The sequence below is a fragment of the Myodes glareolus genome, chromosome 9, assembly GCF_982192425.1.
Source record: "Myodes glareolus chromosome 9, mMyoGla1.1, whole genome shotgun sequence".
Classification (NCBI taxonomy): Eukaryota; Metazoa; Chordata; class Mammalia; order Rodentia; family Cricetidae; genus Myodes; species Myodes glareolus.
Genome location: NC_142034.1, coordinates 90,668,495 through 90,685,724, shown reverse-complemented (window position 1 = coordinate 90,685,724; position 17,230 = coordinate 90,668,495). Strand labels below are relative to the sequence as shown.

General features: G+C 37.8%; 1 protein-coding gene across 3 annotated transcripts in view; it reads right to left on the bottom strand.

Moving 5' to 3' along the window:
* The window catches only part of Ranbp17 (RAN binding protein 17), a 328,128-nt gene that overhangs the window by 93,613 nt on the left and 217,285 nt on the right, over window positions 1–17,230 (bottom strand). For all 3 annotated transcript variants that reach the window (XM_085694844.2, XM_085694845.2, XM_085694846.2), the window contains 2 exons: window positions 7,895–7,958; window positions 7,700–7,808 (listed from right to left, as the gene is read on the bottom strand). In XM_085694844.2, the coding sequence (XP_085550970.1) occupies window positions 7,700–7,808; window positions 7,895–7,958 (173 nt within the window). The remainder of the gene's footprint in view (window positions 1–7,699; window positions 7,809–7,894; window positions 7,959–17,230) is intronic.

Sequence of the window (17,230 nt, the reverse complement as noted above, 5' to 3'; positions counted from 1 at the left end):
GAAGTTCCTTTCTGTGTTTCTAAAAATGGACCTCTAGCTGCTATTGGTAGAGCATTCTTTCCATGTTACACAAGTAGTTAACTTGTTACATAAAATTCCTCAACTTTAGGTCAGCAGTATCTTCAAGTGCCAATTACTGTTACAAATCATGAAAACACACATGGTGTCATCCTCACTCCTAAAGACAGAACTGTCTTAACATCCATAAACACCATCTTTAAAAATATTGGTTTTTACAATTTAAAATACCCGAGGAATTGTACTGCTCACACAAATCCTACCCAAATACTTCTGAGTGGTTCAGGGTCAGAATTTCTGCACGTATGACTTGATATGACTGTTAACACTGAACACTCCCAAGTTTATTTTAGCAAAACATTTGCAACTACTATTTGGTTCTTCACAAAACTAACAGCTTACCTTTAAGGTTTTTCTACACTTCCCCACTCAGTTATACTTCTACTTAAACAACAAGAAAGTTTTTGTTTATTCAAATATTTTACACTGAACAGCTTGTTGGAAGTTCTCTCTTTCCTTTAGCTTATTAAATCAACAAGTTAATTGTAAGACAACCCAGGGAGCTGTAGAGTGGTTCCCTGAAGGGGTAGCATGCAAGCACAGAGGCCGACCACCCATTTCTTTCTACATGTGCATTTACTTGCATGTAAACAGGGGCTTCCTGTTCTCCTCTGCTAATTTCTGAGGACTTAAATAGCACACAGCTAACATCGTTTCCACACTGAAACATTATCATCATAATGATGACATGATTCCAATTCTGTCCTTCATAGAAGTGAGCATTTTGCCTAGTTTATTTAAAACAGTTTGATAACATAGTACAACTGCGTATTGCCAAAAACTCCCCCATTTTCATCTGAAATACAACCTGGGGCACATAGCATCTAATTAAATTCATACAAAGTGCAAATTATTGAATATAACCCAAAATGCATTTCAAAGTAAATACCAATTAATGTGACACCCAATTTCTCTCCCTTTCTAACTGCTCCAGTGTGCATGGCTTATATAAAAATACTCAATTCATTTTGTAGGATTCAATTAGAATGCTTTGTATTTCAAGCCAGGAATCACGTCCAGTTTTTCTGCAAGCTGTTTGGTTAGGCAGTTTTTTCCTACTTGATTCTTATCTCCCTGAATCAGTGCTATAAAATTTACCATTATTTTTTGAGAATGGTTCTCATCCTCATTATTTTTGTTTCTTTCATTTAGCACACGATCTGTGCTACTCTTGAGAAGAGTGCTATTTTTTCTTCCTTGTTTCCATGGCAGTGAACACAAAGAGAAAACTATCAATGTATACATAAGAAATTTTTGACAGCAATGGCACCCTCAATCTAGATTGTGAGACAAGGCCTCAAATAACCAAAACCATGTTCAACAGCATCAACAAAAATAGAAGCAGTAACAGTGTAAAAAGGGAGCAGGCGCTGACTAACCCAGCACAAGAATGGCCGTGTATGGCCATCAGTTGTAGAAGCAACCAGCTGCTTGATGTTTTGTTCTGGAGAAGCCAACGATAAAAGATATTTCCAGGGAGACCCTGGCAGGCAAGGCTGATTCCAGAAGCCACAATAACGGATCTTGCTTGCTGCATAGTTGTTTGCAACTGAACAAGCACCCAGTTAAGTAACTACAGTGAGTCTGGTGCTAAAACGTTATGGAAAATATAAAGTCAGTACTCTGAAGAATTTCAGCTTCCTCTGGAAAGGACAACTCTGGTCCTTAACAAGGCAAAGAAACCCTACTTACACCACAACTCACTGTTTTGGTGCGGGAGAATTGTCTGTATTCTGTCAATCATGTTTTAAATAAACACTGATTGGCCAGGCAGGTGGTGTAGGTGGGAAACCCAGACAGGAAGTGGAAATGATACAAGAAGAGCAGGAGAATTCTGGGAAGGAGGAAGCTGATTCCTCCCACTCCTGCCCAGATCATCGAAGCAGTAGGATGTGAGCTGCCCCACTGAAAAAGGTACTGAGCCATATAGCTAAAATAGATCAGAAAAATGGGTTAATCAAGATGTGAGAGTTAGCTAATAAGTAGCCTGACCTAATGGGTCAATCAGCATTTTAACTTACAGACATCTGTGTGTGATTTTTCTCTGGGACTAAACAGCTGGGGGGCCGGACAGGACAGAAAACACAAACAAGCAGGGCCCCTCATGTTACACTGCTTGATGTTTACGTGTGCACTATTTTACAAAACTACTGTTAAGTAGGGAAGGGGTATTTTTTTCAAGCAGCATAAAGTTCTATACTGATAGTTATTACAGTTTTAAATTTAACCTGTAACTCAGATACAACTGACTTATATTGAGTACCTACTATGTACCAGGTACATACATGTCTATTATAGCTTCTTTCTGTCTCATTAAAGGTATGAAAAAAGCACTAGAATATAACAATTACATTTCTTCCCTAAACTTTGAACTGAAAAATATAAATTCATAATTTATACTGTTATGGGACAGATATTTAAAAGAAATCTAACTTGGAAAAAGTGAAATTCTCTTATTCAAATTATAAATGTTTACTTAAATTTTTATTGTCACAGTTTACATTAAACAATAGTAAGCAAAAGTAAATCTGCCTTCAAAAGTGTGCACGGCAAGTCAGGTGTGGTGGTGCACAACTTCAATCCTAGCACTCAGGAGGCAGAGACAGGAGGCTCTCTGTGAATTTGAGGCCAGCCTGGTCTACAGAGGAGTTCCAGGACAGCCAGGGCTGTTACACAGAGAAACCCTTTCTCAAGAAACAAAACAAAACAAAAAACTGTGCAACGCAGAGTCCTTCTGGCACTAATATGAATATTACTTATCCAAAACCAGCCAAGTATGAAAGTGTTCTGGGATAGCCTGCACTATATTCAGACTCATGCTTTTCTCTTGTTTACAACAGACAAGGTCAAACTGTGTGTGAGGACGCCTTGAAAAAGTAAATCCTGACCCATTTTTATGATCAGGTTCTGAAGGATCTCCAGGAAATCTACATGTATTACTCTTTAACATTGGTTTCTCCATTTCTTTCACTGTGAAACAAGGTCATCAAAAGAAAGACGTCTATACAGTGTTTTAAGCATATGGAAAACAAAAATGCAATTTCCTTGAGAACAGGCAGGGCCCATCAAGCCTGATGTGTGTCTTCCCTTACTTCAGCAGTGTGTTTGCTAAATAAATGATTGTCCAGAACAGCGAAAGGGTTAGGGCGACCTCTCTTCTCTGCACCGCAGCAGCCAAGAGGTGGACTGGCCGGTGCTCAGTGTAGACAGCTTCTACTCGGAGCTCACACTAGATGGGTCTGCATGCCTGGTTTATACTCGTCAAATATTTATAGACAGTTTTCTTTGCCTCCAGCTCTGGTTGTCACTTAGCCAAGTTATACATACATGGTTCTTTTAATCTTTCCTTAGAAATCAATTCCACTCAGCTCCTTAATCATTCTAGCTGCATTTTCTCAATTTTTGGCTATTAGTCTTTCTGGTGACTTATTCTGCTGAAATGTGTGAAAGCGATATGGCCATGCCTATGGAGAGGGTTAGTTGTTTTTCCATCTTAACTACTTCAAGGTTCAATGCATTTTATGTGCAAAATAAAACTTTTATATGATCACACCTTAAAAATTCTATTTATGTTGATGTACCAATCAATCGCTAGTTCCCTGAAATATTATTAGTATTACATTCTCTAAGGATAACAGTGCCACTATTCACAATCTCCTGTGTCCACAGCTGACTAACCTCCCCGAGTGTTTCCGTATGAGAAAATGCAGGACTCTAGAGTAGCACAGCCACACAGAAATGCGCCCATGTCAAGATTCCAGCTACTTGTAGACATGTTTTCTAAATACAGCTTTTCAATAAAAAAAAATTAAAATTGGATAAAAATTTTTTTTGAAAACAAGACTCTAACACTGTAAGTTGAGGCATCAAAGGAAAGCAAATGGGATGACATCAAACAAAAAATGCAATGATACATAATTTCATTATATTAAGAATGGCTGTCCACAAAGAGGAAAGATAATGAATGCTGAAGACAATGCGGGCAAACAGGAACAGTGAGTACAGTCGTCATAAAAACCAATCAGTGTGGCGATCACTCAAAAACTTAAAAAAGAACACAGTCCACCAATTCCACTATCAGGTACTCATCCAAAGGAAAGAAACAGATAACGTCACTACCGTGTTCACTGCAGCACTACTCACAACAGCCAAGAAACAGAACCAAGCCTAGTGTCATCTGTGAAACGTGGGGAAAGTATGGCACTTATACACAGCACATTATATTTGGTCATCAAAAGAAATAAAATGTCATTTGTGACAACACAGATAGAACCTTATGTTAAGTGAAATAAAGAAGGAAACAAAACTACACCTTCATATCTGAAAGAACTTTATAAAAGTTGTAGTAACAGTGGTTACCAGAGGCTGAGGCCTGTGGAGGAGGGGAAGGGAAGGGAAAAAGCCTACCAATAGGCATTCAGTGCCGTTAGTAGTTTAGAAGTCCTATGTGCTAATGATGCAATAATGGTGTATTGTACATTTAAAAGAGCTACATGAGGATATTACAAATGTACAAGAGATAGGTATTTAACGCTGACCTGGGATTGCAGCTCATTTGTAAACCGCCTGCCCACCATGCACAGGATTCTTGGATTTGACCCTCAGTACTACCCAAACCAAATAAAACAAAAACAACAGAAACTAAGAAAACAAGGCTTATTTAACATGAATAAAACACTGAACAAGGCTTATAAATATCAAAACATTGCACTTTACCCTGATAATATACACAACCTTCCTGGTTTTATTTATCAGTTAAAAATAAAATTCTTAAAAATCAGAAATAGGTATTTTTTAGCATTATAAAATACAGCAACATATAATTATATCTACCATTTTAATTAGCACATGCATTATCTCCTGCAGTCACCATTTTTGCAGTGAGAGTATGTCACGTACCCTTGATAAAGTACATCACAAGCATAAGCTGGGAATGGAGCTCTAGCATGCATGAGACATAGGATCACCCACCCCACAATTACATGTCATATCTCTTGAATTTTATTTATCCCCATCACTAATTAAAAGGGCACATCAAAGCCAGGACATCATTTCACACTACTTCCAACTTCAATAGTTCGTGGTAAGGACCATCTTCAATTTTATGAGATTGCCTTTTTTAGAGCCTATGCACGAGTGAGATCAGGTAGTAGCTTGTCTGTCTGTGCCTGGCTTATTTCACTTAACATGACCCTCTCAGGTTCCTCCATACAGCTGCAAATGATTCACTTTCTTATTTGTATGGCTGAAGAGTACTCTACTGTGCTTGATATTTTCTTTGTTCGTTCATGCGCCAGTGGATATTTAGGTTGTTTCTATCTCTTGGCTTCTGTGACTGCTGCTGTAAGGAACACGTTGGTGCAGATGTCTCCCGCACACTGACTTCACTCCCTCTGGGTGTACATCCCACTAGCAGGATTTCCAAAGCATGCTGTGGTTTTACTTTTAATTATTTAAGGCATTTCCATATGGTTTTCCACAACAGTAACAGTAATTATTTAGCATACAAAAGCCCTACATTTTATTTAGCTCCTTTTGATGTATTTTTCTCCACTATACACAACTGCCCTATTATCTCAGTATTACCTTTTCACTTAAGAACATTAAACTTTATGTACTGTATTGTCTTCAGCCATCAACTTCTGTGCCACAGGCCACTATAATTTTATACACTATACTTTTAATTCTATTATTAGACATTCACATAGTTTCCATTTTTTTCTTGAGCTTAACTGTTACTACTACACATAAACAGCAGCAACAAGGCAGGGCTAGCACTGCAGACCCAGTAGAGCATTTCCTAAGTATGCACAAAGCCCTGGATTTGATTCCTAGTACCACATAAAACCAGACAGGGTTGCATACACCTATAATCTCATCACTTGGGGTTAAGACAGAAGAGGACCCGAGTATAAGGTCATTCTCAGCTACAGAGCAGTTCAAAACCACCCCTTCCAGACACCTTCTCAAACAAAAACAAAACAAAACAAAACCCCAAACTTTGCCCCTGCAGACTTAGACAATGTTAAGTGTTGTGAATATAGGTCAGGGTAGAGTGTTGGCCTAGTATATCAGACATTGTGGGTTTGGTTCTCAGCACTGCCTAAAATGGAGTGGACGTACACAGGCCTGTACTATCATCCTAGCCACTCCAGAAGTAGAAGCTGGAGGTACAGAATTTTAAGCTCATTCTCGACCTCAGCTTGAGGCCCACCTGCACTACTACATTAGACCCTGTCTCAGAACAACAAGGGGAAAGACCATTCCTGTTGGGCTGGCAAGATTGTTTAATGGACAAAGTCAACAACCAAATCTGATCACTGGAACCCACATGGTAGAAGAATAGATTGACTCCTGAAAGTTGTCCTCTGACCCCAATTATATGTTGTGGTACATGAGCACAAACACATACACACAATAAATACAATTTAACATGTGAAAAATAAAACAAAATGCAAGAAATATATCAAAACAAGGCAAATGTTTACAAGTATTCCTAAGACTGTTCCTAAACTTTCTTCTCTTGACTTTACAGTAGTGTGGACTGAAACTTGGGTCTTGTTCATATTAGACAAGTGCTTTATTGCTGAGGTATATTCCTGACTTTTAAAGAAAATTTTGAGATAAAATTGAGGTAAAGGGAACACTTCTGCATTGCTGGTGGAAATGCAAGCTGGTAAAGCCCCTTTGGATGTCAGTCTGGCCATTTCTCAGAAAATTAGGATCAACCTTCCTTAAGACCCATTAATACCACTTTTGGGTATATATCCAAAGGATGTTCAGTTGTGCCACAAGGACATGTGCTCAACTATGTTAATAGCAGCTTTGTTTGTCATAGCCAGAACCTGGAAACAACCTAAATGCCCCTCGATCGAAGAATGGATAAGAAAAATGTGGTACATTCACACAATGGAGTACTACACGGCAGAAAAAGTAATGACATCTTGAATTTTGCAGGAAAATGGATGGAGCGAGAAATCATTTTGAGTGAGGTAACCCAGACACAGAAAGACAATTATCACATGTCTCACTCATAGGTGGTTTTTAAACATAAAGTAAAGAAAACCAGCTTAGAAATCACAATCCCAGAGAACTTAGACAACAATGAGGACACTAAGAGAGACATACATAGATCTAATCTACATGGGAAGTAGAAAAAGACAAGATCTCCTGAGTAAATTGGGAACATGAGGACCTTGGGGGAGGGTTTAAGGGGAGAGGAGAGGCAGGGAGGGGAGCAGAGAAAAATGTAGAGCTCAATAAATATCAATAAAAAAAAGAGAAAATTTGAGATGAGACAGGGTCTGCCAAACTGCTGATCTTGAACTCACTCTGTGGTCCAGGCAGCCCTTGAGACAGTCTATTCTCCTGTCTCACCTGAACCACCATGTCCAGTTCTAGATTAGTAAATGTAAAATTAATGGGTCAAAGAACACAAAGAAAGAAAATTCTGAGGTAAAAAATCAGGGCAAATAGTACAAATTAGTCTTTTGGCTGCAAAGCTTAGAAAGTTATGAAAATGGTCAAAGAAAGCAACTTGTACTAAGTGAAATGCTACACTTACTACTCCACTCCTCCTTTCACAACTGTGTTCACCTCCTGTTAGGTGTCATCAACTTACCTAGGTCTACCATCAGAAGGCGAGTGAGGGCTGTGTAGAAAGTCGTTCGGCACCTGAAGTCACTGAGACTGTAAGTATCACCGATGCCAAGAAATGGGAAGTGTTCACTCTAACGGAAGCAAAAGAGCACGGAAAGTTACCAATGTCTGACCTACCTATCCAGAAAACTTGAGTCACTAAAGAATTAAGACGTACCGTGTGGTTTTTTAGCATGAATTTCACAGCATCTATTTTCACAAGTTTTTTTAAAAGGATATAGGTAGTAATGTTAAGGAATCTGGAGAAATGTATGTAATAAATCACAAAACATAACTAAAATGGCATTTTAGTATGTAAGAAGAATAAATATTTCTAGGATTACTCCTATAGGAATGTCTTTCATTTTGCTAAGAATGATAATCCATTATTAACTAAGGCAATTACTTTTCCATCTTATACATATTCTAGTTATGGAAAGAAAGAATGAGTCCTATAATTAAGACAAGAACCCTCACTATTAAAGCCTTGATAGGAGAAAATTGAAACTGACCCTTTTTACATTTGGGTATAGTTAGAGAATTTCTTTTTACTTAATGCTACTTCATAATAAAATTATTATAAAGACCCATAATAGACTATCAAGAAAGAGAAAATTATTCAATTTTAAGAAACAATGAACTCAGAAATTTAAAACCAAAATCTAGTTAGAAAGATATAGCAAAATTCATGCCATTAAGTGTTGAAAGACAGCTTAATGTAACTAATATGTCTCTAGTGTTTAAGGGAAAGACATTTTTTCATGTTAGCTAGTCTTCACAACTGTATTGTCATTTCTGCTCTGCAGATGCAGAAACAGAAGTATAAAGAAATTAAGTTGTCCATCTAAGATTGCACAGATATGGTTGACTTTGTTGACATCTGAATTAAGGTTTCATTCAAAGGATCATGTTTTTTTCCTGTTACACATCAATCATCTGAACAGGAAAACTCTGAATGAGAATAAAACTGAGAGATCATAAACATGAATACATAGCATAGATAACTTTTAGTCCACTTTGGGTTTTAGGGATGCGTACTCAGGATGCACCTCCTCTTCTCTTCCTACACCACATTCATGTACTTTCTGCTATAGGACATCTTGGTTGTTCTATATACTTCCTTCTGTCTTGAAGGCTATAGCAATCTTACTTGGTTCCATTCACGTCATAATGAAAGCATCAGCTCCTTTCTTTCGTATAATTTCTGAACACGGAGCTTTGTAAATTTCCTATGTATGATGACATTAAAAGTCCAATTATCACTTTAGACACGGGGAGGGAAGCACTTTGGGACACAAGACAGGAAACATGGGCTCCTGGACTGACGACACCTGGATAAGCTTACGTAACACACTCAGCCCGACCGCACTTAGTTCCTCTCCAGCAGCTGAGAACAGAGTCTACGGCCACGTGACTGCACGGGTTGTTCTGAGGATCAGGTGATGCACACATCTTACTGACTATAAATCAGGGAAAAGACGTGAGGCTGAAGAAAACTTACAAAAGGACACTAGCTAAAGTGCCAATTCTTATAACTCTAACTGGCAGAACAGTATCACTTCCAGTTGTTCAATGACTGAATGAATTAAACAAAACTAGAAGACTTTCCCAACGACAAGCTGTTGACATGCCTTAGATGCAAGTTTGTCCAGCTTCCCGGTGAGCACTAGAGTGGCGTGTTATACGCGTGTGTCCCCAGGACAGCGCTGGCAGCCGTGCATTCTCCTCGGTGCACTGCATCTCTGGCAGCCACAGGACAAGATCAGTGCTGATAAGCAGCAAGCTTTTTCTTAGACTTAAAGATGCGGATTTGACGACTTTTCAAAATCATCAATCTCTGAGCAGATGACCTGTCACTCAAACTTCACTCAGTTAAACAAGGGTGGGGATCAATAAACTTAGAAATATCTTAAGTAATTACCAAAGGCAATTCTCTTAAAATTGCTAAGTTAAAAGTGACAGGGTATATGGGTAATATGAATGCTGCCATTAAGAGGAGCCTTCCTGTCAGCACTGCTAACAAACAGTAAGGCATGTTTTGACAACAGAATATTTATGGAAGTAATAAACGAACATCCACAGCAAAAACATCTGCCAAAGACATTTTCCACAGAACCGCACCTGTGCACTTTATGCCAAGGTCAGCCCCCACTGCCTTTTAATTAATTCTCAAGAAAAATGATTAAAAATTTGAAAAAATACAATAATGAGAATTCATCTGAATACTTACATTTCTGTACAGGAATTCATCTCAAAGCTAGTTAATGGTCTTAATATTTGTAATGTTAAAAAGGCAAAGGACGTATCTGTAGGATCTTTTATTCTTACTCTTCTCTAGCAGACAAGCCTTCTTTTGATTTGCTCCATTTTGGGTAGAAGGACAGGTGGCTTATGGCAGTACTAGGTTAGGTTTGGAGGCCTGCAGCTCAGTGGTGAGCACACCATGGTAACAGGAACAGCAACAGTGCTAGGACTCCTGAGCAGCAGAAGGAGTTAGAATAGGCTACTCTGGGAACCTGGAGGCAGGAGCTGAGGTCATGGAGCTCTCCATGGCTTGTTCAGCCCACTTTCTTATAGAGTTCAGGACCAGCAGCCCAAGGATGGCCCCACACATAACCGGCTGGGCCCTCTCCCATCAATCACTAATTAAGAAAATGCCCTATAGGCTTGCCTATAGCCCAACTTACTGAGGCAGTTTCTTCTTTCTTTTCTTCCTTCTTTCCTTCTTTTCTTTTTCTTTTTTCTGAGATAGGGTTTCTCTGTGTTATCGCTGGATGTCCTGGAACTCAATCCATAGACCAGATCGGCCTCGGACTCACAGAGATTCACCTGCCTCTGCCTCCCTGGGTGCTGGGATTAAAGGCATGTGCCACCACCGCCCAGCTGGAGGCATTTTCTTCAGCACAACTGACCCCTTGTCAACTTGACACACAAATACATTACCATTAAACTACCTTTCCTGTATCATTCATTCCAGAAGATCTCATATTAAAAACCATAAATAACTTTCAAAGTTCTATAGACTTTACACAGTAAAGATTCAGTTTCTTTAAACTAGCCAATCACTTTTAAAATCCAAAGTCTTTCAATCGTAGGCTCCTGTAAAATAAAAAGGAAATAAAATAATTTCCTACCTCAAGAGGGAAGAACGAGGGCACAGTCACAGTCAAATCAAAGCCAAACCAAACTCCAAAAATGTGACTGTCTCAATGTCTAATGTCTGGGATTCACTCATGATCGTCTGGGCTCTTCCAAGTAGCTTGGGTTTTTTCCTTTGCTCTGCCCCTGCAACACACGCGGCTTGCCTTCTAGGCTTCAGCTGGCTCCACTCAACTGCTGTTGCTGTTCTTGGTGGCCATCCCATGGTACCAGTATCTCCAAAACACCGGGGTCTTCTGCTGCAACTGGGCTGCCTTTTCACGAACGGACTCTGTTCATGGTGCCGAGTCTCAATTTCTCCATGACTCCTTCAATCCTGGGCCATCAACTGCCACTGAGGTTGAACTTCTCCAATGGCCTGTCTTGTACTCCACGACCCCTTCATGTCTTCAATACTAGTACCCACTTGGGTGACTCTTACACTACTAAGTTTGGCTGAGAGTATGAGGTACAACCTTGGTTATCTCTGGGACACAGCTTCTGTATGCTGACTCTCAGGAAACACTTCCAAGAAGATTTTGCCTCAACAATTCTGATCTCTTCTTAAAAAGCACTAATTTCTCAGCTCCATACAACAATCAGCATCAAGTACACCAGCAAAGCAAACGCTTCACTTTATTAGTTTCGTTGATTCTTCAGCCCCAGCTGACCAGAACCACAGAATCTTAACTCAAAATAACAAATGGCCCTGATGGAGCCTTTACACTTTCCTCTCAAACTTCACAAGTCAGGCCCTGCTCAACACTCTTATCTTCCAAGTTTCTACAGAAAGCTCACCAAGCATTGAACATTCAATAGCTTTTCTTGTATAACAAAAGTGGTCAGATCTGCCACAGCAGTAATACCCCACAACCCAGATATCAACTTGTCTTAGTTAGGGGTTTAATGCTGTGATGAAATACCATGACTGAAAAAGAAAAGGTTTATTTGGTATAAACTTTCACAGCACTGCTCATCATTGAAGGAAATCAGGACAGAAACTCACACAGGCCAGGAACCTGGAGACAGGAGCTGATGCAGAGGCCATGGAGGAGTGCTGATCACTAGTTTGCTCCCCATGGCTTGCTCAGCCTGCTTTCTTAGAGAACCCAGGACCACCAGCCCACGGATGACACCACCCATAATGGGCTGGGTCCTCCGGGCTGGGCCCTCCCCCACCAATCCCCAACTAAGAAAATGACCTACAGGCTTGTCTACTGATCTTATGAAGGTATTTTCTTGACTGAGATTCCCTCCTCTCAGACTGCTTTAGCTAGTATCAGGTTGAGATAAAATTAACCAGCACAAGTATCTATCACATTTTATCAAACCTAAAATGTCACCAATTGTAAAAATAAGAAAACCATTATTTTTTATGTACTATTTGAAAGAAAAAGTACTTCTATTTTCGCTTTATGTTACATGTGTAAGTGTTCTGTCTGCATGATATAAATGTACTATATGTGTGCAGTGACTTGTCCATCAGTTACAGACAGTTGTGAGCTGCCATGTGTGTGCTGGAGACTGGATCTAGGTCCTCTGCAAGATCAGCAAGTGCTATTAATTAATCCCTGAGCCATCTTACTAGCACCCCAAAAGTGATTCTAAATAATAATAAGAACTGAAAGTTGTATCTTACAAAAACAGAGTTAACATGAAAAAAATAGCCTCAGAATTGAGTAGCATAACCTATATTCACTAAGCATAATCAGGGTAGGTAACAACAGGATTTAGGCAGGTCTCTTAGGGCCACATATGTTCAGTGTTTATAGACAATTTAGATCTTGAAAATAGGCCTGGGGGGAAGTCCATGGATAAGAACACTATATGTCAGAAATATGAAGGAAGCCAATGCTCATGAACCTCAACCAGGCATCAAAGGGACCAGGTTTTCTTTTCCTTTTTTTTTTCAAGGAAGGAGTGGGAGTTAAACTTCAGTCACTCAACAGGAGAGGAGACAATATGTTCTAAAAGCTTTAATCTCTATCACATTAAATCCAGTAGAAAACAAGACTAATGCACAGTAAATAATGTTACACCATACCGAAGATGTAGTCATAAGAACACTGTGTTTAAGAACATTAAGAAATGTGTCAGAGGCTAGCCTGGCCTACAGAGCAAGTTCCAGGATAACCAGGGCTACATACAGACAAACCCTGTCTCAAAAAACCAAAGGGGAGGGGAAGAAAAAAAGAACATTAAGAAGAGTCAAAATGATGAGAAAAAAATTGAAAAGAATTAAGTGTTCACTAAGCACTAAAGGATTAAGGATTACAACTATCTTGGTATTGCTTTCCTAAGTCTTTATGAAAAATCAAAAATCTGAGTTGAACCATCCTGTCAAAGGAGAGGAATGACATTTTTGGTGATTCAGTGAGGGACAAGGAAGGGGTCAGGTGGAAAGAAAAATGAATGTCCTTGATCCCAGGGTAAAATATAAATCACCGTTGAGTGAGCTGGTCAGCACACTAGTTAGGGAACTCAGTAAGTCAGGAGGCATTAAAAGCCTCGAATGCAATCATTGATGTAATTTTATCTGAGAAGCAAGTGGAAGTGATTCCGGACTTTGGGAAGAGAAAAATCAGATCCATATAATATCTGTGCAACGTGATCTTTTGAAGATAGAATATAAAGTTGGCAAGAGTAGAGACGACTCCCATACTCGACTTGTATAAAGCTATCAGACAGAGGAACTAAACAATGATGGCTTTCCTCAAGTTGGATAGACAAAGAAAATAATAACATTTGATGAGCGATGTTAATAAAAGTATGCTTGAGGGATGCATGTGAAAACTCATTTTATTTAACATTCTCTCACACCATTTGGAGAGAGGATTATTCAGGGAAAGAAAACAATGCATTAAACTTAGTACTTTCACAAAGGAAGAATTACTATTCCCTGTTTCTAAACATTTCCTGTAACACAGCTTTATTTCCATGTTTTACTTTACTTGTTTTATTCTGTATTTTTGTTTCATCTCTCATCCTGTATTTTCTCCTGACTCCCATCTTGTTCATGAATCACACCTCACTGGTATCATTGTCACATGCCCACATTGTTTTTAACATATACATTTCCAGAAATTAGTATATAATTTGAGTTAGATTAAAAAATGTTTTATGTTGGTAAAACAGTTGACTTTTTGCTCTTAGAGGAGAAATATGAAAAGAGGTCTAAAATCAGGGTAATTCTGTTAGAATTGAGAGCTCTGAAAGCAGGGTCTGTAATCTGCTCCTTTGTCCTGCACTGGCAAGTGACTACTATTAGCGGAATTGATAGAGAACAAGAAGCTATTGGTGTGGGATGTCCTCCTGTATATATATGTGTTGCTTTTATTGGTTGATGAATAAAAAACTGTTTTGGCCAATGGCTTAGCAGAGTAAAGCCAGGTGGGAAATCTGAACAGAGATAAAGAGAGAGCAGTACTGCCACGTGACCATGGCATTCCCTCATTTTCTACATGTCTTGTTTCCTTGGCAGCTGCCTGATGGCCGCGTGGGTATATCTTGATTACTTCATGTGTCTTAACTTCTTCAGGAAACCCAACCGAGGCTCCTTCCTCAGACTCCTGACACTTGTCCATTATGCTGGGTACTTGTGTTCCATTCATGTGCACTACACAGAAACCACTACTTAAAGATATTACAAACTAACCCATTTTTCATGTTTTCTTCCTGATAATTCTGTCTTCTCACATTCACGAATTATGTAGAATATAATGAAATCTTATAATTTTTTGAAACATTAGAAAGAGCTTAAGAAGAATCATTTTCTGGAGTGGCTGATGTTCTCGAGTGTTCACTGTAACATCTGCTCCAGCTGGTTACATGATCTTATAATTTAAATACACACTACTGAGACAGGAATGCAAAGGCTGTTCATAGTTTGATTAGATTACTTTAAAAGAAGACACAACAAAGGCAAGTAGATAAGTCAATTGTTGAATGTATGGAAAAGATGACTTTTCAGTTCTCATATTTATTTATTTACATGCATTCAAAAATTCTCACCATGCCTTGAGAAAATAAAAACAATTCATCTGAGGTGATAAAATAAAGGCCTCTAGGAGCTGCTTAAATCAAAAGTTCTATCCTTACATCAGGAGATTGGTTAGCAGGGTATGGTGGTATACACCTACAAACACAACACTACAGGCTGAGGTAGCCTGGGCAACATATAAGTACCTGGTGAAATTATGTTTTAAACCCACCACTATCAACAACAACAACAACAACAACAACAACAACAACAACAACAAACTGACTTTGAAATGTTCATTTATATTTCTTAAAATAAAAATTATGTCTCCTGACTCATCTTTATAATTTTTTATTTCTTGTCTATCTAGATCAGCAGTTCTTAACTTGTGGGTTGTGATCTGTTTGGGATCACGTATCAACAGCCCTATTTTTATAATACTTCAAGGGAGAAACTCTCGCACATGTCCCCAGTCAGCAGCCCAAGCCTTGCAGAGGGAAGTGCTGGTTGTGGGGGCCTAATGATGTGATGACAGACATCATGTTCTGATGCTCAAACAAGTTCTACCACTGCTTTAAGGGAACTTCAGACTTTTTTGTAATTCTTAAAAAAAAAAAACACACAAAACTTTGGTATTTTTTCTTTCCAAACAATCTTTCTAAACAAGTGATCAGATTAAGGAAAAATAACCAAATCTCACAGATTGGCTGTGAATGTCTTGATCACTGAATGACTGCCACCTGCAGCACACAAAACAGAAAACAAAACACAAAGCAAAATACTCAAGGAGTACCCAAAGATATACATTATAAAGAAAATGAAAAAAACCCATAAGATAACATGATTATTATTGACTTGTTAATAATATCTCAAAATATTTTGAATATCAACATAAGGCTTTTTATTAAGGCAGATGATTAGGTGATACTTTCCTACAGCTGAAGAATGCCATTGTATTTTTAACAAAAAATGAACTATTATTTTAAGATCATGATTAAAAAACACATATAATAATGAAAATGGATAGAACAACAAAACATACATTAGGTAACTAGAGACTGCATTGAAATGGATACACCAAGCACATATTCCATTATGTAAATGAATTCAAGGATATTTCATGACTGATCAGCTAGAAGGGACATAATGATTTATAATTCAAATAACTGAGCACCGAAATCAAATTGAACTAATATATATTTCTAAATATGCAAACTTGAAATAATTGTTAAAAAATATAAATCAGTGTACCTGCACAGAAATAATTCATCTGTGAGAACCTTTAACCTTTATCTAATAAAATTTTTTAAGAAAGAGTTTTTAAAATTAATTTTAATAGGTATTCAAAAGGAATAAACAGCTCAGAAAATAAAAGGTTAAAATAGCTGTACTTAGATAACAGAAAGAGTATCTTAATAGATACCAATAAATTAGGCATTATGCAAATTATACCAAAATACAAATCAAATTAATTTTATATTAAATATCAATTTCAAACTAAAACCAGAGCGAATCTAAACAATAGGTCTGTGTTCTGGAATCACAGGCCTTCCCTTAGATAACATGCTTTCACAGTAATTCACTGTGAAAAGCTGGAGAGGTTGCAATACTATGAAGTACTTATCAACCACTTCATATGTTAGAAATAGAGTATTTCAGCACCATTATTAGAAAAAAATACAGGTTGAGTTTTTTTTAATAAGAAAAAATACATATCTTAAAAAGCCAAAATGACCACTGGAATTGGGTTGTACATCACTTTTCAGTAAAGAGGAAAAACAGCCTGGACAGGTGTAATTTATCATTTTTCTGATTTAATATCAAAGAAATATATTAAAATAATAAAAAGAATCCTGAAATCCTCAAAATTTGTAGTGATAAATAGCCCTCCCTGTCTTTATTGCATTATACCTACTAACAGAAATATTGCATGGTGGATTTTGCCAGACAAGGACGATTATTTTCCAATAAAAAGTTGCATATTAAATTCCAGCACAAAAGTGGGTGTCTAATACTTTGGAAATCTTTTATGGTTTACAGAGGAACACAATCTTAAACTTAACTAATACAAGCATATTCCTGGAATGAAACTCCACTAAAGGATTCCATCCAAAGCACCAACTATTTCAGAATTGTCCCTATATTAAGATATCTGCTAATGTTACAGGTTAACTAAACCAATGGTTATTTAATTTTTATAACATCTATGTATCTTACAGCCAACAACATATGCAACCATCTACAATCCATTTCTCATTGGTAAAATATTATATATATTTTCAATCACTTATGATTGAAAAATGCTTCATAGTACAGTTACTATAAATACACATTTATAGATAAGGCTAAACAGATTAGACTTTTTATTGTGAAATTTTGGAATATTAGAATTAAGGA